The sequence below is a fragment of the Salvia splendens genome, chromosome 2 (assembly GCF_004379255.2).
Source record: "Salvia splendens isolate huo1 chromosome 2, SspV2, whole genome shotgun sequence".
Classification (NCBI taxonomy): Eukaryota; Viridiplantae; Streptophyta; class Magnoliopsida; order Lamiales; family Lamiaceae; genus Salvia; species Salvia splendens.
Genome location: NC_056033.1, coordinates 11,311,982 through 11,337,605, shown reverse-complemented (window position 1 = coordinate 11,337,605; position 25,624 = coordinate 11,311,982). Strand labels below are relative to the sequence as shown.

Here is a 25,624-nt window from a genome sequence, read left to right as displayed (position 1 = left end):
TTTTATATTAATTTTATAATAAAATATGAACAATAATAAAATATAAAATCAATTGGTATGATTGAAATAGAACTTTTATTTTAAAAAAAATAATAAAATATAACTTTTATTATGAGACGGAGGGAATATTCCCTTCCTTCCCTTCAACTTCTTTTATCTTATTCTTTCTTACTTTATTATCAATTCCATTTCTAAAAAATAATTTAAATAGAATAAGTAACCGAGATGGAATTTTGGCAACATTATTTGTAGAAAACAGAAACACTCAAAATAAATACTCTCATAATGTGCGCATAATTTTCTTGCAAACATAGAAGAAAATAAAGTCTGAATCTACAAGCCATAGGCAGTCAACTGTTGGATCAAATCAGTTATATCATTATAAGACGACCCCCCTTCTCCAACAGCCTTCCTCGCCATTTCTCTATACTCGGCCGCTCTCCTCCTCATCTCCGCCGCCGACTCCCCCTCCATAACCGCCCGCACCGCCTTCGCCACCGCCTCCCCGCCCACTCCTTGGTGCCCCGCCCGCCGCCACTTCTTATTCCCAACAGAAACTCCAATCCTCAATACCTCCGTCACCAGCTTCTCATTGTAAAACTGCTCCGCAAAGAGCGGCCACGTCGCCATAGGCACGCCGCTGCACACCCCTTCCAGAGTCGAATTCCATCCACAATGCGTCACGAAACCCCCCACCGCCGGGTGATCAAGAATCACTACTTGCGGCGCCCACCCCCTTATGATCAGGCCTCTCATCCCTTTCACCCATTCCTCATCCCCGCCTTCCCTCACAACCCACACGAAATCATGGCCGGCGGCGTCGAGGCCGTTTGCAATCTCCTTCAGCTGAGCCGAGCTGAACTTGGCCATGCTCCCAAAACATACATACACCACAGAATTCGCCTTCTTCGAATCAAGCCACGCCACGCATGCGGCCACGTCAATACTAGGCTTCTTTCCTCTCTCTCCTCCTCCTCCATCAGCACTGTTGTTGTAGAGCAAAAGAGGGCCTATGTTCCAAGCCCTTCTCCCCAAAGCATTCCTGTAATGGTCAGCATAATCGGGCTCGAGCTCGTAGAAGCTATTCACCACGACGCCGTAGCTTCTCCCATCCGCCTCCCTCATTTCCCTCATCCATTTGGAGAAACCATCGGCATCCTCGTTCAGATCGAAATCAGCGACCTCCGTCGTCGCCATTTCCACCCGGTGGGGAAGATTAGGGAGGACGAAGTGGTCGGTGCCGCGGAAAGGCTTGTGCCTCCGCAGCTCCTCGGCGGCGCAGAGGGAGAAGTAGCTGGTTCCGTGGAAAACTAAGCGTGGGATGCCGAACTTGGCGGCGGAATCAGCCGTCCACGGCAAGAACATGTCAGAGATGAGGCAGTTGGGGTTGAGTTGCCGGAGCAGGTCCTCGACCGGGTGTTGGATCAAGGACAAGGCTTTGAAAAACTTAGGGATGAGGGCGTCGTCGGAGAGGACTTGGTCGAGGCTGGTGATGTGGTCCGGCAGATCGGAATCATGCGGGGGAAAGTAGATGGAGACAAGGCCGATGTCAAGGCCTGCGGCTTGAGCGTTTATTACGGGTGAGGAGAAGGAAGGGGTGGAGATGATGGTGGTTTTGAGGCCGCGGGAAGTGAAGAGTTTGGCCATTTCTAGTGCTGGAATCATGTGCCCGTGAGCCATCAGTGGAAGAAACATTATGTCAAGCTGCCCTCCCATTTTTCCAATTCGATTTCAACTTCTCAACTAACCTTATACTCCATCATGTTCTTGTCTGTGGACTATATATACTACGAGTAGTCGTACTATTATTTGGTTCTGTAGATTAAAACTCATAAACTAACGATAAAGCAAATTTTAAATTAGACACAATAAATTTGGAGAAGTTTGTACTCCATCCACTTCACTTAATGATTAGCCTAAATTCGAGATAACTATGGAACATATCCATCTATTTTCGGATATACATGGTTTGATAAGTTCCTATAGTAAAAATGCAATACTATAAAATAATATCATGTGACAGATTCATAATTTTAATACAAAATCATATATATTTGGCATGGAAGATTGTGGAAGATGGAAATGCCTCTACTAGTATCTAGTAGGGTGGATTGACAGATTCATAATTTTAATACAAATAAATATTTGGCACAGAAGATTGTGGAAGATGGAAATGCCTCTACTAGTATCTAGTAGGGTGGATTTTAATGGGAGCAAAATGAGCCACGGATATAATTTAGTTTGATTACGCAAGTAGAAAAAAACAACTAATGGAGTATTAATAATCCATGGTTGTCATTTATTTATAGTAGTCCTACTTTTATCATTCCCACTCACGAGCCAATTTGAAAGCGAAATCTCATTTTATCACACAATGTGGACAGTGCCTATGGCCAATCCTTGTCCAGTCCGTCTATGACTCTATATCGAACCGGTTTTAGTAACTTTGTACATTAAATATTAGATTTATTATTAATTACTTTTAATCACAGGGAGTGTGATTTTTATTTGGGATAAACTGTAAATCTTGTTCATAATAGTGACCACTTTTAACAAAATACTCCTTTTAATCCCAATAAAAACTTTTATGTACATGAACTAACTTTTCTTTGGTGTTCACGATTGAAAAGCTGCATAAGTTTTTATTTTGTTAATTATTGGCATTTGAATTTTGGGTAGTTCTATGTTTATTCAGAGAGTATTTATACATGAGAGCAGCAATTCATACTTCCGTGGCAAATGTGCTTCATCTCAGTGGCGGACGCAGAAATTTTTGCAAATAGAGACTCCACCATATTTTATATAGTCAAAATTTATGTTGTTAAAAAAATATTTTATCTTATGTGTTCCATTTTTCTATGTGAAATGTCTCATATTAAATGTTTTTTGAATTTTTACTATTTTTTAAAATGGACCATGCATCATATTACCTCATTTTACTTAGAGTTTATTATAAAAATAATAGAGTATATAAAAATAGGACTCTCATTCTACCTTTTTAAAATAGCTCTTATTTATGTTTTTAAAATATACACCGAGATAAAGGGAGACACGTAATAAAGGATGAATGGAACTAATACTAGCATATAAAAAATTACTATCACAAAAACTAAAAAATGCATAAATAATTTTTTTGACAGAAACACTACCTATTCAAAAGAATCAAACAATTCATATTTACACATTCATTTTCTTATTCTCAAATTTTCATGAAAAATGACAGAAAAAATAATCCATCAGTTCCACTTTAGGAGTCTCATTTGAGTTCGACATGTGTTTTAAGAAATGTAAAAACAATTGGTGAAAAAGATGGTGGAATGTGAGTCATTTTTTTATATATTAGTTTTACAATAAAATATGAGTATGAAAATGTTAGTGAAATGTGTGGCCTATTATCATTTATGCTCTCCCTGCGTCCTAAGTTACTTGAGTTGTATTCCATTTTGGGTTGTTCCAAGTTATTTGAGTCATTTCTCTTTTTGACTAAAAACAAAACATCTAATCACACCTACTTTAGTCTACTTTTAGTCTACTTTATCCTTCATTCTCTCTCTCACTTTACTCTCTCTTATATTTTATTTAACTCAATAAACATAACTTCCTTAAATTCCGTGCCGAAAAGAAACGCCTCAAGTAATGTGGGACGGAGGAAGTACTATTCTAATCGGGACTCCTAAAGTGAGACACCTGAAAATGGTAAATTGAAACTCCTAAATTGGGAGGTGGAGGGAGTAATTTTTTGCATAATTGAACTAAAAAAAAATTATAAATTCATTTTCTTATTCTTAATATTTCATAAAATATAAAATTTTTTTTTGCATAAATAAAATAAACGGATAGAAAGAACTAGAAAATTGAAACTAACAATAAAATCAACAGCAGCAAAAAGGTGGTACCGGAGTACTAGAAAATAAAGTTAGTTTTAATTTTAAATAATTTCCAAACTACTCAATATAATTCAAGTAGGGGGTTGGATCCCCTGCTGTGGAGAAATAACAGTAAGGAGAAGATGCCCCTCATATTTCAATTTTTTATATAATTTTTTTAATTTTATATTTTTATTAATAAAAAATTGATAGGTGAGGGGCAACATTTCCCTACTGTGATTCCTCTCCGGGGATCCAACCCCCTCAAGTAGAGACAACGTATAGGCACGCCTTTAATTTATGTTAGAGTCTTGTACATTTTCCAAGAACTCAAACAAGTTAAATTAAATAATGATAATAATATTATTTTTATTGACATGTAGTATATCTTCTTCATCCTCAAGACACCGGAAACCATTTCTATACAACTTAAGAAATTTAAGTTTCAGCCATATTTATCCTCTAGTTTCCATCGATTTAATCTTCCACATCACTAGTTTGAAATTGTTGAGGACTGAATTTAATTTTTCAAAATTTTGAAAAATTTGTAACTAAGAAAAAAAGGAAAAAAAAATTGGGTAGGGGCTTAAGCCCCTCCCCCTCCCTTACTGCGTTCATCTTAATACTCTAGATGCTTCCAATACTTATAACATACCCAAGTTGGAACTCGCTAATATACAGACATAATATTGATAATGATATGTTATCGAGGATCTAAACTAGTAGTGGTCCTCATACTTTCAAGGCGTTGATCTTCTGAATTGTACGGAGTTTTGTGAACTAACCCTGCAAAACCATTAAAAAAACAGAGATTATTTGAATCAAATGTTTTTCCATATAATTAGCCTAGTAATTGTCTATTACAACAGCTAGAAGGGCATCAGGAAGCCCATCAGGATATCTATTGACCTAAAATCTCACTACACAATTCTGGATTCTCACAACCACCACATGCAAACAAGAATACACAATCTACACACATAAGCTGAACAAGAATGGAGGAAAAATTATATTTTTGGTAATGCATGTTAATGGAATTCCATTTTAATGAAGGGTTTTAGTTGTATTCCGACTCAGGGAGTGACGCATAACCGTTATGCGTCGTTAATAGAGAGACGCATAACCATCATGCGTCTTTATTTAGCGACGCATAAGCATTATGCGTCTTTAAAGATGCAACACAATTATGCGTCTTTCTTAAATGACGCATAACACTTATGCGTCTTTTCCTAGCGACGCATAACACTTATGCGTCTTCCGTCGGGTTTTAAAACAGGCAGAAGGCTTCGCAGCACAGAGCAGAAGCAGCGAACCAAGCGAACAAACCGGCAGAAATCGTCTAGGGTCGACTTCATCTGACGAATCCCAGCAATTTCCGGCGAATTTCCATCATTTTCAAACATATTCCGGTAATTGTTCTTCAATTGGTTATATACATCCTTTATTGCGTAATTTGTGCAGGTTTTCCGTAATTTAGAAAAATTAGGGTTTATGAAGAAATTGATGGATTTTTGGTCGATTTTTGTTGTTTTGTTGCCTATTTGTGTATTTCATATGCATATAATTCAATGGGTAGAAGTAAGTGATTCAGTTTTTGTAATTGCGCCCCTTTTGTTGCCTATTTGAAGTAAGTGATTCAGTTTTTTGTAATTTCCAGAAATCGCCTACACCCGAGAGAGGAATTGAAAGTGTATTTTGTGCGCTGCTTCTGCCTTCCGTGGTCTGTTAAACCTGACTGAAAGACGCATAATCCTTATGCGTCATTACACTAAGACGCATAATGGTTATGCGTCTTTATCGACGCATAATGGTTGTGTGTCATTAACCAAAGACGCATAAGAGTGGTGTGTTTCATTAGTAAAGACGCATAACGGTTATGCGTCACTCCCTAAGTCGGAAGACAACTACACTCTTTCGTTAAAATGGAATTTTATTACTAGCCTAGAACAAAAATAGAAAGAACTTCAAGAATGGAGTGCTCAGTTTTGGAACGTGACCGATATACTTCCTCCGTCCCATAATAAATGTCACACTTGGGGATTGACACAAGATTTTAGGAGGTGTTGTTTGGCAGCCTGCTTTATCTGAAGAGCCGCCCTAACAACATCTCCCCTAGTAATAATACCAATCTATAACAATGGCAAAAATGAAATTGTAAGAATTGCATTCAACTGAATAGTAATGGTCCAATGCTATAAGTTGAGTAGAATAACATTACCAGCTTTCCTTCAACATCAACAACAGGTAGCCGACGATACTTTGTTTTGAGCAATAACCTGCATTATATCAGCATCCATTATTTCTTTTGATCAGAGCTTGTAGACTGATTCATGTAAACTTAGCAGCTAAGGACACTTATATCGCAGGATTTAAAATTTCATAATTATAGTAAGCCCAGTTCTGCAGATAGTGTTGGCTATAGAAAGTTCACATTTCAAGTGAACTATTTAGATCAACAAAACTTCAATTTTTGTAATTATTTAGGAAAAGGATTAAATACCTAGCTGCATCCTCAAGATTGGTGTTTTCGCGCACAACTAGGGTGGTTGGCGTCATTACGTCACCAACAACCTTCCCTTTAGTTTTGCCCAGTAACTTCTGAACTTCATTAAATGTCTGCACAAAAAGAATATTAGAAACTGACCGAGGAAGAGCTAAGGATGTTTTAGAGCATCCATAATGATACTGGATTTCACATGGCTCTCACGTAGCCTTCACACTACCACATCATCAGCACTAAAATTCTCCTGTCACATCAGCTTGCCACATCAACTGGACATCAAATAGCTCTCACATAGCCTTCCCACTACCTATCCACATCACTAATAACAATTATATAATTTAATTTACAATCGTATCAACATACGGAATTTAATTTACGAGACAAATACGGAAAATTCAAATAATACTATTAAAATTTAAAAAGTACATTAATTTAAAAAAAAGTACAATAATTTAAAAAAATATAAAAATTAAAAAGTACAATTTAAAAAGTAAAAAAAAATCACTCATCGCCGCCGTCCTCGTCTCCGTCGTCGCCCATCCCTTCTTCACCGTCGTCGCCGCCGCCTCTTATCGCCTCCAATTCTTCACGCTGGCTCTGGAGCAATACACGAAGATAATCCTTCACCTCGGGGTCCACCGCCGATTGGAAGTCGGCTAAGGTCTTCACCATTTGAGCGCGCGTTTGTTGGCGCGCGAAGAATTTGAGCTCCTCGGTAGACCTTGCCGAGGGGGGATGCCGAATGGACCCCCTGGGAACTCGGGGTGCTTGCCCTCGCAACCTGTTGCGCCCGCCTTTGGCCAACCGGGCGAGGTCGGCGACCGAACGAACGAGGGGTCGGGATCTCCTGGGCCGTCTCGGGGAGGTCTGTCGAACCACCGCTGCTGCCGCTATAATCTCTGGTATAGTTCAGTTTCTGCTTCTTCGGCCAGCCAGCGTCGACACCTGCCCGGAATTTCTCCGACTCGTTGAGCACAACGTAGCAGTTCCAATAGGTGAACTCATAGTACTTCTTCTGCGGATCGGGGTAGGCTCTCTCCGCAATCCTCCTGCAGTCTTCCTCTGTTTGGCCACTGGTCTGCATGCGGAGGGCGTTGGCGTACAAACTCGAAAATCGAGAGATGCCAGACCTGATTCGGTCCCAGCACTTCCAGTACTCCTCCCCGGTGCGCGGTCTCCCTTCAGGGCAAAATGCCCAGTAGGCTGCGGCTATCTTGGCCCACAAGTTGACGATCCTCTGGTTGTTCGAAACGAGAGGATCGTCGCAGACACTCACCCACGCCTTGGCAACCGCAACATTCTCCGCGTCCGTTCACTTCCTCCGGACCCGGCTATCCTCCTCCGGCTGCGACGACTCGCCGACCTTCTTGGCCTTGCCCTTCTTCTTACCCCGCCCTACTCCCTGGCTTTGAATGAGAGTTTCCGGAACCTCGTTAATATCAAAACCCAAGTCCGCTAAGGAGAAGGTCTCCGTATACTGTGCATCCGTTGGGGTCGATGTGTGGGAAGAACCGGTGGAAAAATCAAAAGTCGGCCGATAGGTGTTGTCCCCCCCGGGCATCCCCTGCGCCGGTGGAATCATCTGCTGCGCCGGTGGCTGCATCCCGGGTGCCCACCCCGGCATCATCTGCATAGGGGGCTGCATGCCGGGTGCCCACCCCGGCATCATCTGCTGCCACGGGTACATGTTGTAGTACCCGGTCATCGGAGGCCAACCACCTCCCCTAGGAGCCGGGGAAGTCTGGGACCCTACCCCGACTCGAGTCTGAGACCCTACCCCGGGAGTCGGGGGAGTCTGAGACCCTACCCCGGGAGTCGGGGGAGTCTGAGACCATCCCCCGGGAGTCACTGGAGTACCTTTCGTAGTTGTTCTCCATTGCTCGTTATTGATCTTGTACAGAAAGAAAGATAGAGAGAGTACTCGTTAAAACAAGTGGTGCGAATGAAATGACGCAGGGTAAAGTGCCGGCGTGAACGGTCGGATTTGCTCCTGAAAGGGATAAAACAGATCGAAATTCTGCGAAAATAATGGAATCCATGGATGTAGAGTGTTGAATGCAAAAGAAAAAAACGATTTTGAGTTAGAGATGGAAATGAATAGAGAAAAATTACGTTACTTTTTCAACCAGTGTTGGTTGAAAATGTATGATCTTTATGTCCCTCTCATTGTAAACAGAGTACCACACCTTCAATCAGGTTGATTGGTTGATTAATCAGCAGGCTGTAACCAACAATTCCCGGTTAATGTAAACATAAATTTCATACGTGATTCACTCGTCCATTTTTTTTTATCTCACACTATATTATTTTCGTTGTTTCTAATTTTTTCCTTAGCTTAAGTTCATAATTGTTCATGAATTAGAATCTAATTTGAGATAATTGGATTTTTTTTAAAGTTGTGTTTCATTATTTTTGGATTTATAGTAATTAATTTTCATCTAATATAAAAGTGATGATAAATTTTCAAATATAATTATATATCCCGATTTTGGTGTAATAAAATTTTGAAAATAAATCAGAGGGTTCAACTGAAACATACAAAGGATAAAAACTAGGAATGTCAATGTAGCCCGCAACCCGTAGGCTGGCCCGAATAGGCTGCCAAATTTATAGGGTTAGGGCTGGAAATTTCTAGCCCGATAAAATTAAAACCCGATTAGCCCGTACCCAATTAACCCGTGACCCGTTAGGGCCAAACCCGAAAACCCGATGGGCTAGTCCAAAAACCCGATAAAATTTCTATTATTCTATTTTTTACTCTTAATTCGACACTTCATTGATTAATTTTATAATATAGATAACTAAAAAAATAACTTTCAATTTTATATTAAATATACAAATTATATATTAAATTTTTATTAATATAATAATTGATAAACAAATTTAAAACTTCAAATTCACTTAAAAAATATTTAAATTTCTAAAACACGCATTAAAATTTCACGAAATATCTCAAATATTAGTATTTGATCATGTTTATGATTGAGTTTGACCATATATCTCAAATTTATCATAATTAAATATTTTACATTTTATGAATATAACTAATTTTCATCATTATTTATTAGATTAATCGCATGTTAATCGTATCGGTAGCAACCCGATTAACCAGCTGAGCTGGCCCGAAACCGAGCTTTTAGGGTTAGGGTTGAACTTTTACAACCCGAAAAATTCACAACCCGATTAGCCCGCACCCGATTGACCTGCAACCCGAGTAGGGCTGACCCGAAACCCGATGGGCCGGCCCGATTGACATCCCTAATAAAAACCATAGAATAAATATACAATAAATTACTTACTAACCACGTTATTTTGCTCATTTTGCAATTGGTTGTAGCATATTCGAGTAAATAGCATGTTCAAACTCCAAATCCATGCAATGCATTTTCCATTCCAATTCCCCCAATATGCATCGCTCCAAACACGCCTCTACATATGCTAGCAATTTAGGCGGCATATGGACCCGACAAAATGTATCGCGGCTGTTCTAACGAGTGGTTCAGGAATAACGTACAACTGCCTTGTGAATTACAGTTTTAACTTCTAGAAAAATAAATTGTGGTTGTCCCCATTTCAATTATTTGAACCGAAAGTCTAGTAAATAATAATAATAATAATAATAATAATAATAATAATAATAATAATAATAATAATAATAATAATAATAATAATAATAATGACTTTTCCTGCTTTCCAGCTCGAGGATTTAAAAATGAGTTACTATTCACGATTAATTATCATTTTATATTTTAATTCTCATCATTACATTTTCTCTACTCCGGAACTTTTCAATTAGAGTCAAAATATTCAACTTATGTAAAATAATTATCAACGTTATTTGGCAAATAAAAGGAAAATGTGAAGTTCGAATTCAACCAACTACTAACAAAATAGCAATGTTAATTGGACACAATCTTCATAACATATATAAATTGAACTTGGACTTTTAATTATTAACAAATCACTGATTCAATTATTGGATCATATTTTGACTATTTAAGTATTGATAAATTATTCAAATGTTTTCCGTAAATACAAATGAATTTCAATAAGTATATTGTAATTTAAATAACAGGAGAACTATAATTGAAAAAAATAAATAATACAACCAGTCCTATTTAATTCTTCAAGGATGTAATCAAATCAAAACTCTATTTATTGTACAAACTCCAAACTATGATCTGTACCGTTAGATTTCAAGATTTGATGTGAAGAAATTGTTAAAAAGTTAAAAAAAATGTCAACACAACGTCAACATTATCAACCGATTGACATTGTGTTGACGTTTTTTGTTGACATTATTTGTCATCTGTTGACATTAAATCTTAGGACCAATCATAATTTAGAGATTATACAATATATAGAAATTGCATTTTGTCACTACCCTAATATTCCATATATATGTTCAAGAAATTAACTTCAAATAATTAAACATTAGAATTTATACATATTGAATTTTAGCAACACAATTAGGGCATTTAGCTGCGGAAATATCAGTTACTTATCAATTTTAGCAACAGGATTAAAGCATTTAGAAGCGGAAATATCTGTTGCTAATTGTGAGATTTTTGTAGTGGTATTCATTGGCGGACACAGTAAGGCCGAGGGAGGGGCTTAAGCCCCTACCCAATTGTATTTTTTTATTATATTTTTTACTTTATAGTTTTTGGGCTACCCAATTGTATTTTTTTATTATATTTTTTACTTTATAGTTTTTGAAATTTTTGAAGACTACATTGTTCAACCCTCACAAAATCAATATATAGGAAGACTAAAGTATTGAAATTTAAATGATAGGAGGGCCTGAATTTAAAATTCTGAAACAACTGAAGAAAACAACAATGACGGATTGGAGGTAATATATTAAGAAAGAAGACGACAGTTAATACTATATAATAATAATATTATTATAAAAAGATATTCTGGAATCTAGCCTCCTTTTTATGTGCTAGATGTGTTGGTGTAGGGATTTTGGTTTTTGAAAATGTCTAAAAATGATATATTGTACTAATAATATACTCCCTCCGTCCCTCAAGAATATACATTTTTTTAATTCGTCCTACAAAAAATATGCACTTTCTAATTTTAGAAAGTCTTTTCTATCTAATGAGGTGGGACCCATTCTCCATTAATAATACATTATTACTTTTTCTCTCTACCTTTCTCCTACTTTACCAATTTTACATTAAAACTCGGCCGACCCCAAAGAGCATATTCTTTGGGGACGGAGGGAGTAGCTAATAGCTATAATCCATACGAATTCTCTTTCATATATACATAATCCCTAGAACTATTACTCCTCGAGCATTCTATTTTCCTTTTAAATTTAATCATACAAAAGTTTGTTTTTCTAAATTCTTCATGACTTTATTAGGAGAAATCAATAATAAGAGTATAAAAATAATTGTTATGGAATTTGTAGTGTAATTTATAGGACTTTTTTTGTTTATTTAAAAACTATTGATTTGAGTTTGAATTGTTGGGTTGAAGTTTTTCAAAGAATGAATACCAAACAAATTCGGAAATAGTTTCAGTCAGTGAGAATTAACACACAATATTTTAGTTGCCATAGTTCGAGTAAAACTATATAATTATAACATTAATTGTTTCATTTGAGCTATATATATAGGCATGTATTTATATCATTTTTCCATTTTTTTTATTATCTAACTGAATCTCAACCCTTCATTTTCAAGATCTGATGGCCGAAAATAATGCCTCTTGAATTTAATTTAAATGATTAAAAAAATCGAAAAGGTCAAAATTGGGATACACAAATTAGTTTGTTATGGTAACTTCCTTGATTATCTCTATCAAAGATCTCAGCGGTTATTCTCCACGATTTCACGCTGCAATCTGTCTTCTCTCCCTAAACTTTTGATAAGGCTCGTTTCATGCATTGGTTTTTGGTGATATTACATGTTTTTTTGGGGAGATAATGCGCAAATTTGAGATTAAGTGTGCAGATATTGGCTGGGTCAAGTAGATGCTGCAAATTGACCGAGCAGATGCAAAATGAACAGAAAAGGAGTAAAAAGTGTAAAAAATCCACTAGGTCAAGGAGAATTATCAGGAGAGCAGGTGCGTGAAAAATCTGCCGGACCTAGGAATGCACACAAATTACCCGGGGCGGGGAAAATGGAGCAGAAAAGGTGAAAAAAGGAGCAGATTTAAAAGATCATATTTTAAGGGTACAAACGTCAAATCATGAAGAGCATACCCTAGGGATTCGAGCTTGAAGCCTCCCTATATAAAGGGACCAACATGAATGAAGAAGAGAGCGCTTAACGCTATGATAGTTAGGTAGGAAGTTCTCGGTAGCGTTTAACGCTACCATTCTCGTAGTTTAGGTAGGAAACTCTCATAGGCGCTTAACGCCACCGTTTTCTTAGCTTAGTTTAGTTTAGTTGCTTATTTCTTAGCTTAGTTCAATGGTTTCAACGGTGGAATTGACGACTCCGACGTTGGATCCTTGCTTTCTTTACCGCTTTTGAGACGATGTAGTTGGATCTCGAGTTTCATCGGAGGAATTGACGACTCCGCCTTTGGATCTCGACCTATTTCTGGTTTTATGAAGCTTTGGTGTTTAATTTCATGTTGATGATGCTATTTACTCATGTTTCTTGGATGCTTTTCGCAATTGGTGGCTTAGATGTTTAGATCCATGATGTTTACATGATTTCCAGTAGTTTAGAGGTTGAGATCTAGTTGTTCACGTGTTCGATTTCTGAGATTTGTTAGTTTAGGTGATGCATGCAAGGTTAATCTGTGTTTATTCCGCTTTCTGCTTGATCCAGGAGAGTAGATCTGGCAGTTCTAGCTTGAATTTCGTGTTTATGTTTCGCTTTCGATGTTGGATTATAGTGGATCTGAATCTGTGTTGGTGGATCTGAAGTTCTTTGTTTCTATTCTGCATGATTCTGGCTGTTTACTGTTCGATCTCGCATCTGCTAGACCCAGTAGTGTAGATCTGTTAGTTTAGGCTTTAATTTCATGTTTAAATTTAGACCTGAGATTGCTCTGTTTTTATGGTGTTTAATGCTCTGTTTTGTTTTGTATTTCCCGTTGGATGCATGAAGAAGATGAAGTTTGCTGGTAGTTAGAATCAAATCTGCTTTAGTTTGTTAGTTGCAGCTTTCTTGTCAGTAGCTATTTAGGGGAATCTGCTCTGTTGCTTTTCTTACGCTCTGCTGTCTGGCTGTTTTAGGAAACTTATTTGCTTGACCCAGGAAATTTGGTGAATGATCTAAAGTTAATTTTCAGTTTCAAATCATGATTGCAATTACATTTGAAGCACCTTCAGTTCTCTGGATCCAGTAGATAGAATAGATTAGGTTTAAATTCCCAGGTCTAGTAGTTAAAACTCAGCCCTTAATGAATGTGTGGCAGCAGCCGACCCCTTTTCCGATTGTGTCGTAGAAACAATCTCGAGTAGGTCTCTAGTCTCTGTGGTTCGACCCCGCTCTTGCTGCTTATACTTCATTATATTTGTTGCATTAGTGGAAAAATTATAAATCTTGTTGAAAGGGGGAACACGTGCATACGACACACGTGCAAAAATCCTTCTCTTCAAATGGCGCCGTTGCCGGGGACTATGGCGTTATCTACTTGATTTTGTTTCTATGACACTGTAAATAGCTTTCGGCTTTCTTTAATTTTCTGTTTTTGATCATTTTCTTTTGTCCAGGCATGACTTCTTATCCAAGGTGTTTTCCAATGTTGAAAAAAATCAAGGCTGAAGTGGAGAAGGAAAGCTCTCCGATTACATGAGGCTGAAAGAATGCCTATGGGGCAAGGGAGTTTTCTTGTTCTTTCAATTTTATGATTAATGGTTGCATATATGATCCTTGGATACTTTAGAAGATCATTTTGTAATTACTTTTAGTCGACTTTTAATTCTTGAAAATAGTTTTCTAAGAAAAAAATCCAAAAACATTTAAAAATAAAAAATTTAAAAAAATTAAAAATTAAAAAAAATTATTAGAAAATTTTAAAAAGATTTTTAGTTTTTTCAAATCCCTTTTTCTAATTAAGTTTATTTAAAAAAATTATTTAAAAAAAAATTTAGGGATAATTCGGAGTTACGCGTAATGGAAGAAACTCCACTACGCATTCACCTTTTTATTGCCTAGCAGGTCAGTTTGCTAAGTACTCTTCGAGAATCTACTGGGTCAGGTAGATAGGAAGGAATTTGAAAATTTTTGGACTGAACCAGTATACTCCCAAGAATACTTTAGCAAAAGTTGTACATAGTGTGAATATGTTTTTTCTGAAATTTCTTATTAAAATCCGAACAAAGAAAAAAATTTAATCCCAAAAATATTTTCGAAATTCTAAGTAAATCTGGGAAAGAAGTTTATAAATGAAAAAAAAAATTGGATCTTACATCCACTTGACCAGTTTGCTTAAGAATTTCAAGTTTTAGTTTCGTAGGTCAGGAAGAGAGTACAAGGGACCTTCAAGGAATTCCAATAATGAAGCTCCCAATTCAGGAAATAAGGAAGACGACTACTTGACCCAGCAGAATGGCAAGTCAGAAACAGGGGAAATAGAGGATTCCGCTGGGGTTTTAAAAGTGGGGAGAATTTGGGGAGACGATTAGCAGTGATGGATTGAGGGTGAGACGTTTGGAGTGAGAAAGATAGTGAGTAGATGAAAGGTCGTAGCAAAATCCCGCTTAATTTCCGCTCCTTCCATTTTGAGCGGTTTTTGATTCACTGTTGTTTTACTATTTTACCCATATAATGCACGGATTTGGCCTAATAATGCAACACGGGATCATTTATTAAGTTTTCATTCGGTCCGTCCATCCATCCATCTAATATAATGGTTCACATTAAGTAGGAACTTAACTCTAAGGGAGCAAAAGGACCTTAATACTCCCTTATATATTTATATAGTTATTGTTCAACCTTCTCCTTAAATCTCAGCCCCACGATTTTGTGATCTGATGGCCGAGATACATGCTCCTTTTATTAATAAAATTATTATTTTAATTCAAAACGGGGAAATTTGGTATGAGAAATTAAGTCAGTTTCCTTCCATGATTTACGTTATATATTGTTCCTAAATTCAAGTCTCCCATGATTTGATTTCCTTAATTAATTATCTTAATCTAAACTACATCTTTCTACAATTAAAATTTTATAGCATATTATAATTAAATAGCACGTAAATCGCTGAAATTAAAAGCGTAACAAATATTAATTTTTGAGATATACTACATACTTTCTTTAATTTAGCAATCCATCATCAAAATTTGTTTAGATATCATCTCGGCTGGGGAGTAGTTTTAACTGATAAACATAATGTACATATATTACTATGTAATGGTTTTTTTTACTCAGTAATGGACGATTTATGATCTGTAATGTATATGTTTGCTGAGCCGTTTTTTTGTGTTTGGTCCTGTTTGATTGTTCGGCGCACGTTTCATGTATTCCCCAAAGGTTTAGCAATCCTTGGAGCTAGGGTGTAATATGTAGTAAGTAACAAAACCGTCACCAATATCCACTAGTTTCAGTCATTCATCTAGGGTTTAGATATCATCTCGGCTAGGAAGTAGTTTTAATTGATAAACATAATGTACATATATTACCCTGTAATGGTTTTTTTTTACTCAGTAATGGACGATTTATGATCTGTAATGTATATGTTTGCCGGGCAGTTTTTTTTATGTTTGGCCGTGTTTGATTGTTCGGCGCACGTTTCATGTATTCCCCAAGGGTTTAGCAATCCTTGGGGCTAGGGTGTAGTATGTAGTAAGTAACAAAACCGTCGCCAATGTCCACGAGTTTCAGTCATTCATATACGGTTTAGATATCATCTCGGCTAGGGAGTAGTTTTAATTGATAAACATAATGTACATATATTACTCTGTAATGGTTTTTTTTTACTCAGTAATGAATGATTTATGATCTGTAATGTATATGTTTGCTGAGCCGTTTTTTTGTGTTTGGTCGTGTTTGATTACTCGGCGCACGTTTCATGTATTCCCTAAAGGTTTAGCAATCCTTGGGGCTAGGGTGTAGTATGCAGTAAGTATCAAAACCGTCGCCAATGTCCACGAGTTTCAGTCATTCATCTAGGGTTTAGATATCATCTCGGCTAGTGAGTAGTTTTAATTGATAAATATAATGTACATATATTACTTTGTAATGGTTTTTTTTTTGACTCAGTAATGGACGATTTAATTATTATTTACAAGCACTTAACTTACTGTACATTATTATTCCAGTTCCATTCATTAATCAACACATTCTGTACATTATTCGGTTAATTACATCCATTATGTTTTTTAGAGTCTATGATCGCATAACTCTATATACAATATCTATTCAGTTTGTTTTACATTATTATTAAAATCCAGTTAACTTGTTCTACATTATTTTCTACCTATTTTACATTATTAAGGAGTGACGTGTCATTATTCGGTAATTTACATCAACTATAGATTTTGTGTTGATGAAATCATACACTAATACCAAAATATGATTCTGTTTGCAAGAAGCACACTACATATTGTTCAAAACATACCAAGCCACAAGTCGGCTAGATTAAATGTGTTTAGAACCCAGTAGGGTAGGTATCCCGGAATTTCCTTTATATTGAAATGTAGGATAGCTTCGAAACCCAGTTCTCGAACGGCTTCCTTCTGCCGTGGACTTAGGCTTTTTAAACAATTAAGGAACTCAGATGGGGTCCGTCGACAATAGAGATGGTCGACTTTCTTTCCCCTCGGTTTCCTCTGCTCCGCCTCTTCATGGGCGGTACTTGTCTCAGCCCTTTGCTCAACCAATCTCTCCCGGAATTTGTGCACAATCGCAATTGGAATAACATCATCGACCGCTTCGTCAATGTCCAATCTAGGCAGCTTCGCTGCTGTCCAACATACGGCATCAGAACATGATTATAATCGAAGGTATCAATATTGTATCGCATTTATATTAGATAATGCATAATACTTGATAAATAATGTACACAATCAATCAAATAATGCACAACGGAATATTACATTCACCCATTTACAACCTCTCTATTAAACCAGCAAGCCAATGCTTACAATAATTCAAAAATGCACGCCACTACCCTAGGAATTCTAAATGCAAATGCAATAGATTGCTCACCTGCAACCTGGGTTAGTTGGCTTTTTAAAGGTCGGCCTCTCTTCGTCATACTGGATCTGTGAGACGAACCAAAAATCAAAACCCGATAACATTTCCTCTACTTAATCGCCCAATACACAATTGTAAACCAGTAAATAACTACAAATTCAATAATAGACAGAACCCTAACAAAAATGAACTCGATTTTATGATTAAAGAAAATATCGAACAAAACGAGTTTGAAGAACGTGATTTTTTTTTGGGAGAAATTATTGAATCGATGAGTAGATGACGTGTAGGCGGTGAAAATCGGCGATTAACAGTGGGTATTACCAAATAATTAACCATTTAAACCCTACCTTGTCTTCGCCTTCAACTGGATGGCCCGCACGAAAGGAGTGAGGTTTCGAATGTGAAACGGCGCTGGAGGTTGATTTAGGGCGAATATCGACGGCGTTGTTGATTTCCGGTGGCTTGTAGTTGCGGCTAGGGTTTGGAAATTGGGGTTAATTAGGGGAGACGAATTTCAGTCGTGGATTGAGGGGTGAGACGGTTGGAGTGAGAGAGAGAGTGAGTAGATGGAAGGTCTATTGAAAATTCTGCTTAATTCGCGCTCCTTTCATTTTGAAACGTCTATGATTCAATTTTGTTTTACAATTATACCCATATAATGTACAGATTATGCCTAATAATGCAACACGAATTCATTTATCAAAGTTTCATCTAGTCCGTCCATCCACCTAATCTAATGGTTGATTTTAAGTAGGAACTTAACACTAAGGGAGCAATAGGACCTTAATGCTCACACACACACACAGACACACACACACACACATGTGTGTGTGTGTGTGTGCGCGTTGTTTTACTTTATTCTGTCTCGTACTTTACTTTTTCTTCACTTGAACTATTTATTACTCCCTCCGTTCCGTTTTAGGAGTCCCGGTTGATCAATTTCGTGCGTCCCGCTTTAGGAGTCCCGGTTGAGGTAAGCTAATAAAAAATGCATACAATTCAATTTAAAAAGTGTTAAAAGTGGGTCTCAATATCTACTACAACATTTATTTATTATTATACACTTAAACACTTTCTTAAAACATGTGCCAAAAGTGGATCTCAATATCCAGTACAACATTTATTTATTAGACCATCCACTACGCTGTCTCTATACTGTCCCTTAACTACTATTTGACCACTATTTGAGGGCCCCACTGTCCTTTTTTCCTCCATCCCTTAACTAAGGGACGGAACCTGCAACGCTCCGTCCCTTAACCGTCCCTTATTCCGTCCCTTAATTACTATTCATTCAATTTCATTTTTTATTTTTTTTACAACCCAATTAAATTTAAACAAACACAATTCATTAAAATTAAAACAACATTACAACTTAAACTTTAAAAAAAAAGAAAAATAGCCATAATTAAAATTTTAAAAAAATAAAAATGACATAATTTAATCTTCTCCGCCAAAGTTTTCCCAAATGTGCTCAATTAGATCCTCTTGGAGTTGGGTGTGGGCGCTAGAGTCGCGTGTCCTTGCCCGAATAGCCAACCGTTCTTGTATAGACGGATGCGCTCCACTTCGCGGCGGACTACTTGCGGTTGAGCTTCCGGGGGATTCGGGGTCGAACCAATTTCCCGCATCGGGTCCTTCGTCTCGGACAATCATGTTGTGCAAGATTATGCACGTATACATGATGTCGACCATGCTCTCCATGAACCACGAATGAGCCGGGGCTTTGATGATGTTGAAGTGCGCTTGGAGAACCCCGAACGCCCTCTCCACATCCTTGCGCGCAGCCTCTTGCTTCTGCGCAAAAAGAGCCTGCTTTGGGTTCGCAGGCCTGCTGCACGTCTTCACGAAGGTCGGCCACTTCGGGTAGATGCCATCGGCGAGATAGTACCCCATTTTATACAGCCGGTTGTTGGCGACGAAGTTGATGGTCGGCGCTTTACCATCCAAAACTTCGGTAAAGAGATCGGACTGGTGGAGCACGTTTACGTCGTTGTTCGAGCTAGGGACCCCGAAGTACGCGTGCCAGATCCAAAGCCGGTAGTCGGCAACGGCCTCGAGTACAACGGTTGGGTGGGTGCCTTTGTGGCCGCTCGTGTAGGACCCCCTCCAAGCCACCGGGCAATTCTTCCATTGCCAGTGCATGCAATCGACACTGCCAAGCATCCCGGGAAATCCGTGCACTTGTTCGTGCAGGTTGAGGAGGAACTGACAATCGTCCGTGCTTGGCCTCCGGAGAAATTCGTCACTGAAGGCTGCTCGGACGCCTCTGCAGAAGTTGAGCAAGCATATGCGCCCAGTGGTGTCTCCGATGTGGAGGTATTCGTCGAATATGTCGGCCGTTTGTCCAGTCGCAAGCTGACGGATGGATGCAGTACATTTCTGCAGCGTCGTGTGGCTGGGACGGCCGACCGCGTCGAACCCTTTTCGGAAGAACTCTTCCCGGGCCACCAAAGTATTCGCTATGTGGAGAAATATCGGTTTACTCATGCGGAAATGGCGACGGAAGTAGGTATCTCCCCAAATCAGGTTATCGCAGAAGTAGTCGCGTACTAACCGTGCGGCGGCTTCCTCCCGGTTCCGATTGATGTACTTCCGGGAGCGTCGTGGGGGTGGCGCGGCTTCCTCCGCCTCTCGTCGTCGATCTTCTTCAAGTGATTGTTCCATTAATTGACGCATTTGCTCAAAAGGATCCATTTGTTTGAGTTGATTTAAGATGGAAATTGGAGTGATAGAGAGGATTTGAGAGGAATAGATGTGTGTTTGTGTGTGAAATGAGTATGAAATAGGATTATTTATAGAGTAAATAAATAAAAAAATTTAAAAAAAAAGAAAATAAAAAATTAACGGTAACATTACCGTTTGAAAAATAATTTTTTTTATTAAAATTCGAATTTAAAAAAAAAAATCGATTTTTTTTTTAAAAATGAATTATTGCGTCATCCGTGACAACGCCCACAGGCGGGCCAGCGAGTGGGCGTCACGCATGCATCGGGGGTGCGCCACGTCGCCCGGGCGCGTGACGGGCCGACGCGTCCCTTGTCTCGCGGATACGGGCTACGGGATGGGCTGGGGACGGGCTACGGGACGGGACGAACGTTGCAACGCGTCCCGCGGCGGAACCGTCCCTCTGGGACGGAACGCGAGCCGCACGGGACGCGTAGTGGATGCTCTTACACACTCAACTTTATTAAAACATGTGTCCGATTCAACTTAGCCCCCAACATCTATGGCTGATGTTACAACCCGATACATGACTTTATACCTTATACTCGTGCTGGACACCCACATGTAACATTGTTATAGGTACCTGCACAGGATCCATTTATTTTTTGGCCTTTTACTATCTTGTAATTACTTTAAGTTTCTATGTCAACTGTCATTATAATAGCATTAATTCAATCTTATGATGACATCAATTAATATTATGATAAAATATACCGTATAAAGTTCAATTTTATGAAGTAAATTATGGACTATTTATTATATAGAACTAGCACTAAAAATATTTTTTAAATACTTAAAAATGAGACGCAATAACTCATGTTAAAATTTTAAAAACTAACTATATAATAATATAGGATGTAAAAGAAAATGTTCATAAATAAAGGATAAATTAAATCAATCTTATGCTATTTAGGATGCTTCTATTTGCGTCGTCTAATTTTAGTTGAGATACCAACAATAAGCACCGTTTTGAAGTGTTGGTGGTATATTTAGAAATATAAATTAGCTTCGTTAATTGCATTAAAAATTGTCCTTAACGATTTTTTTGGTTGTAGTATTGTTTTGATCATAATCCTATATAAATATATACACGTGAGCTTAATATATAGATACATATATTATGGAGTATATAATTATGTGAATGTCTGTATATGAAACGACTATCTCTTTAGTAACAATGTTGATACGTGGTCCAAATTTAAAATAACTTTATGTGAAAAGGTGAACTATCCAAGAAATAGGCATATAACGTACAACCAGCATTTCGGTAATAGATCACACATTTTACTAATTCATTTGTATTAATATTTTATCACTAACTTTTTCAAACACACCTATTATATGGAGTATTTCTTAAAACTTATGTCCAGTTAAATGGTGACAAATTATTAGGGACGGAGGGAATAATGCTTGTAAAAATAAATCTTCAAACATTAAATACTAGTAGTGTTATTATGTAAAATCTCTTACTTTGGGCAATTGTATATTCAGAGATTGATCGTATAAACGGCTGACTATACATATTACAAACTGAATTACCAATGAACACTCATTCATTACAATTGGTTAACACTCAAGAAAATGTAAATCACCCAAAAAATGAAAGGACGTACCAAATCAGTCACACATTTAATGGAATAATTAGACATTCGACAAATTCATCATATATAACTTGATCCATACATGAAAATAGGAAAATGTTGAACCTTGATACATTAAAAATAGCAGTAGTAGCCTGGTACTGGAATTCATTCTCAATAGTCCAATAAGATATGGGCCTTCTCAGTCAAAAAATTGGTGAGATAAGCTTGGGCCAAGGAATGGCCCAACTGAACCTGGGCCTCAGTAGTGAGATGCAGATTATCTTCTTTCAGCTGCAATCCCTTTCCATCAACATTGGGAAGATCCATTCCCAGTTGTATTGCCCTGATTTCATCCACGTATTTCTTTTCATATCCAGATGCGAGTGCTACCTGCAAGATATAATAGATTTACAGTGAGAGAGAAGAAATTATAAAAACCAACTCAAATGCGGTAGGTACAAACCTGAACAACGGGAAGATTAGGCAAATTCAGATCTGTACGGACGTTGTGGATGAGCTCTTCCATTTTATGCTTGTAGGCGTTGACTTCTTCCTGCGACGTCGTATCGCTCTCCCCCTGGTACCACAGCAGCGCCGCGATCTCTCCGCCGCTGACGGCCGCTTTCGTCCGCTTCACCATGTTCTCGTAGAGGTGCTCGCCAACGCCCATTCCCTGATCGCGGTGCCGCCAATGGCGCAGGGCACCAGCCCGATCGCCCCCACGCCCTCCTTCACCGCGTTGGCGAAGGGCATCCCGGGCCGCACGTCTCCGGTGGGACGACGCCATCCCAGCGTTTATGCGCCACGCCTCCGCGGCCGGCCATGTTGCTCTGCCCCGATAGGATAAACAACTTTTTGGCTAAACTCGTGACTTCCATTTCTCTCAAGAGATGGATTTCGAGGGATTTGGTTTTGATTTTAAAGTTTTCAGTGAGATGTGTGTGTTGGTGTTAGAGCATCCACAGCCGCCGACCCCCGGGGCAGGTCCGGGAGACAGGATGTCATACCGCCGCCCCCACTTTGTTAGTACCATGTCAGTGGGAAACGTGTTCAGCGGGACATTTGAGTTTAGTGTAACTGGTTGGAGTAAAATCATATTTGATGTGATATTTACACAAAAATGAGTTTTAGTTTAGTGTAAATGGTTGGAGATGCTCTTAGTCGCCCGGGAACGTTCTCTCCCCCCGGCAGTGGCAGGTTGTCCCTGCATCATCCCGCTCATCTGGGTCATCATTTGAGGCATCATCCCCAGCATCATCTAGGGCACGAATTGCACGAGCAATTTTCGTTGTCTCCTTCCTTGAGTGTACAAAGATTAATACCTGATGCTTTCCAGCAACACTGATCACCTTCTCATAGCAAATATCATTCATCAATTGGCCGGAGGAGCCACGCTGGCTGCTGGGAGGATCGTAGCTGACAAAGGAGTCTTAAAGGTATATCTTCATAATCCTCAATCTGCTAGAATTGCTTATTTCTCAATCTTTTTCTTCTTCTTCTTGCGGCGGCACCCCACTTCCTTGAGCATGCGAATGCTCTCCGCCCTCGTGGTATTAATCGATGGCATCGAAGGCGGAGTCTTCCTCCGGGTCGAAGATGGGGGTGCGCAACGGCATGTTCCACTTCTTAAACTCCCCTTAAAGGGCGCTTAGATACCGCGTCCATCTTGGAGGTCATGAGTTCGACCCCTAGGAGGCGCAACTTGGGGATTAATTTCCCAGGAGCCCCATTGTGGTGCGGATGTCCCGGCGGACATCCCAAAAATACCTCCTGCCACGTCATAAGGACTTCCCACTGCACTGCCACGTCATAAGGACTTCCCACTGCACAGTGGCGGACACCCCCAAGCACATCCCGACGGACTTCCCGCAATAATAAAAATTCACAAATTCACCAAATTAAACAATTTACGGAATTAAAATTTCGCCACGATTATGGAATAAAAATTTCATTAAATAAAAAAAAGAAAGGTACATTTCAACAAAAAAAACTAAAAAAAGTACACTTCAATAAATACAAAGTCCATCAACGACGACCCCTCCGCTGCCATACTTCTTCAATTTTATCGTTCTGGAGTCGAATATGGGCTTGTTTTTGGCTCATGTCGGCAAATGCACGGACTCGCTCGACCTCGTCATGAGGTATCCCCATACGTACATTGCCGGTGGCCACGCCGTGGCTTGGACCCGCAGCATCAGCATCATCATTGGCCCAATCCGTCAGTGTTGGACCTTCATCTTCGACAATCATGTTATGCATGATAATACATGCATACTTCATATCGGCGATGCTGTCAGCATACCACAGCCATGATGGACCCTTCACAGTCGCCCATCGAGCCTGGATCACACCAAATGTCCGCTCCACATCCTTGCGCCCTACCTCCCGACAACCCACAAAATATACCTTCTTTTCTTCTGTTGGGCATCTGATCGTCTTAACAAAGACGGGCCACATAGGGTATATCCCATTAGCCAAATAATAACCCATGTTGTGCTGGTTACCGTTGGCGATTAAATTCGCGGCCAGACCGACGCCCATGCACTAGTCATTGAAAAGGGGCGACGACTGTAGGATATTGATGTCGTTGTTCGACCCGGATACTCCAAAATAGACATGCCAAATCTACAGCCGGTAGTCAGCTACCGCTTCAAAGATCATCGTGGGATTCTAGCCCTTAAAACCCGTAGTGTACACCCTTTCCAGGCAGCGGGACAATTCTTCCACTCCCAATGCATACAATCTATGCTGCCTAGCATCCCCAGAAACCCGTACTGAGTCCCGTGCATATCCAGCAGAGCCTGACAATCTTCGGGGGTAGGCTTCCGAAGATATCTATCCCCGAATATATCCCTAACGCCCTGATAAAAATACTTTAGGCAATTGCGGGCAGTCGTCTCGCCAATGTGGAGGTGCTCATCGAACATGTCAGCCGCGCCTCCGTATGCCAGCTGCCTGATCGGAGTGTGGTCGGGTTTACCAGCAGCATCCTCCCGCACCCTGAAATACCCGTATCGACGCTCTAAAGCCCCCACGATACGCAGAAAGAGCAGACGATGCATCCTAAAACGTCACCAGAACATGTTCTCCCCAAATCGTGGCTCCGGAGCGAAGTAATTCTCGTACAACCGACGGTGTGCAGCGAGGTGGTCCCGGGGTACTATAGATCGACGATGGATGGGTCGAGGTACCGCCGGCGCCAAGGCCGCCTGCATCTCCCTCTCCGCTGCCTCCCGCACACGTGCATGAATTCGCCTCATTATTTCATCATACCCCCCACCACTACGACCCGCACCGCTACCGCCCGCACCAAAGCCACTACCACTACCACTACCAGCCATTCTGGATATATAAAAGAAACATAGAGAGAGAGATACTCGTTAATACAAGTGGTGCGAATGAAATGAAGTTCAACGAGCCGTATTTAAAGAATTTTTGACAAGAAAAATATAAAATAATCGGGACGTCTATGCGGACGTCCGTGGGGTCAACGCAATGGCGGACGTCGCGACGGACGTCCCGGGAATGCCGCGAAACTCCGGTTCCGCAGTAGACGTCCGTATCCGCGTCATCGCTGCGCAATGGCAGATGTCCCGAGCGGAACTCCGGCACGCCGGCCGGTTGTCCGCCGGGACGGGCGCCATTGTGGATGCTCTTATGTTTGAATGGTCGTGCCGGAGTTCCGCGTGAGACGTCCACCATGTGGATGCTCTTATGTTTGAATGGTTAGAATGTCTACTCGGTTAATGGCAGAAATAAATAATATATGTCGTTTTTTTTCTTTTTCATACTGTTATGTAATTGGGGCAAAACTGAAACACTTAGAAAGTA

The 25,624-nt window shown here is 39.4% G+C and overlaps 1 protein-coding gene and 1 pseudogene across 1 annotated transcript; both read right to left on the bottom strand.

The window, feature by feature from the left end:
* Nucleotides 1–217: 217 nt before the first annotated feature.
* On the bottom strand, nt 218–1,882 carry LOC121766011 (scopoletin glucosyltransferase-like). Its single transcript, XM_042162344.1, has one exon. It carries the CDS (start codon nt 1,714–1,716, stop codon nt 334–336), a length of 1,383 nt encoding a protein of 460 aa, XP_042018278.1. The 5' UTR covers nt 1,717–1,882; the 3' UTR covers nt 218–333.
* Nucleotides 1,883–21,946: 20,064 nt separating this feature from the next.
* LOC121771461 lies at nt 21,947–23,588 on the bottom strand (annotated as a pseudogene).
* Between the last annotated feature and the right edge of the window lie 2,036 nt (nt 23,589–25,624).

Excerpts from the sequence above, each read along its gene's own strand:
- LOC121766011 (XM_042162344.1), bottom strand. The coding sequence starts at position 1,716 with ATGGGAGGGCAGCTTGACATAATGTTTCTTCCACTGATGGCTCACGGG.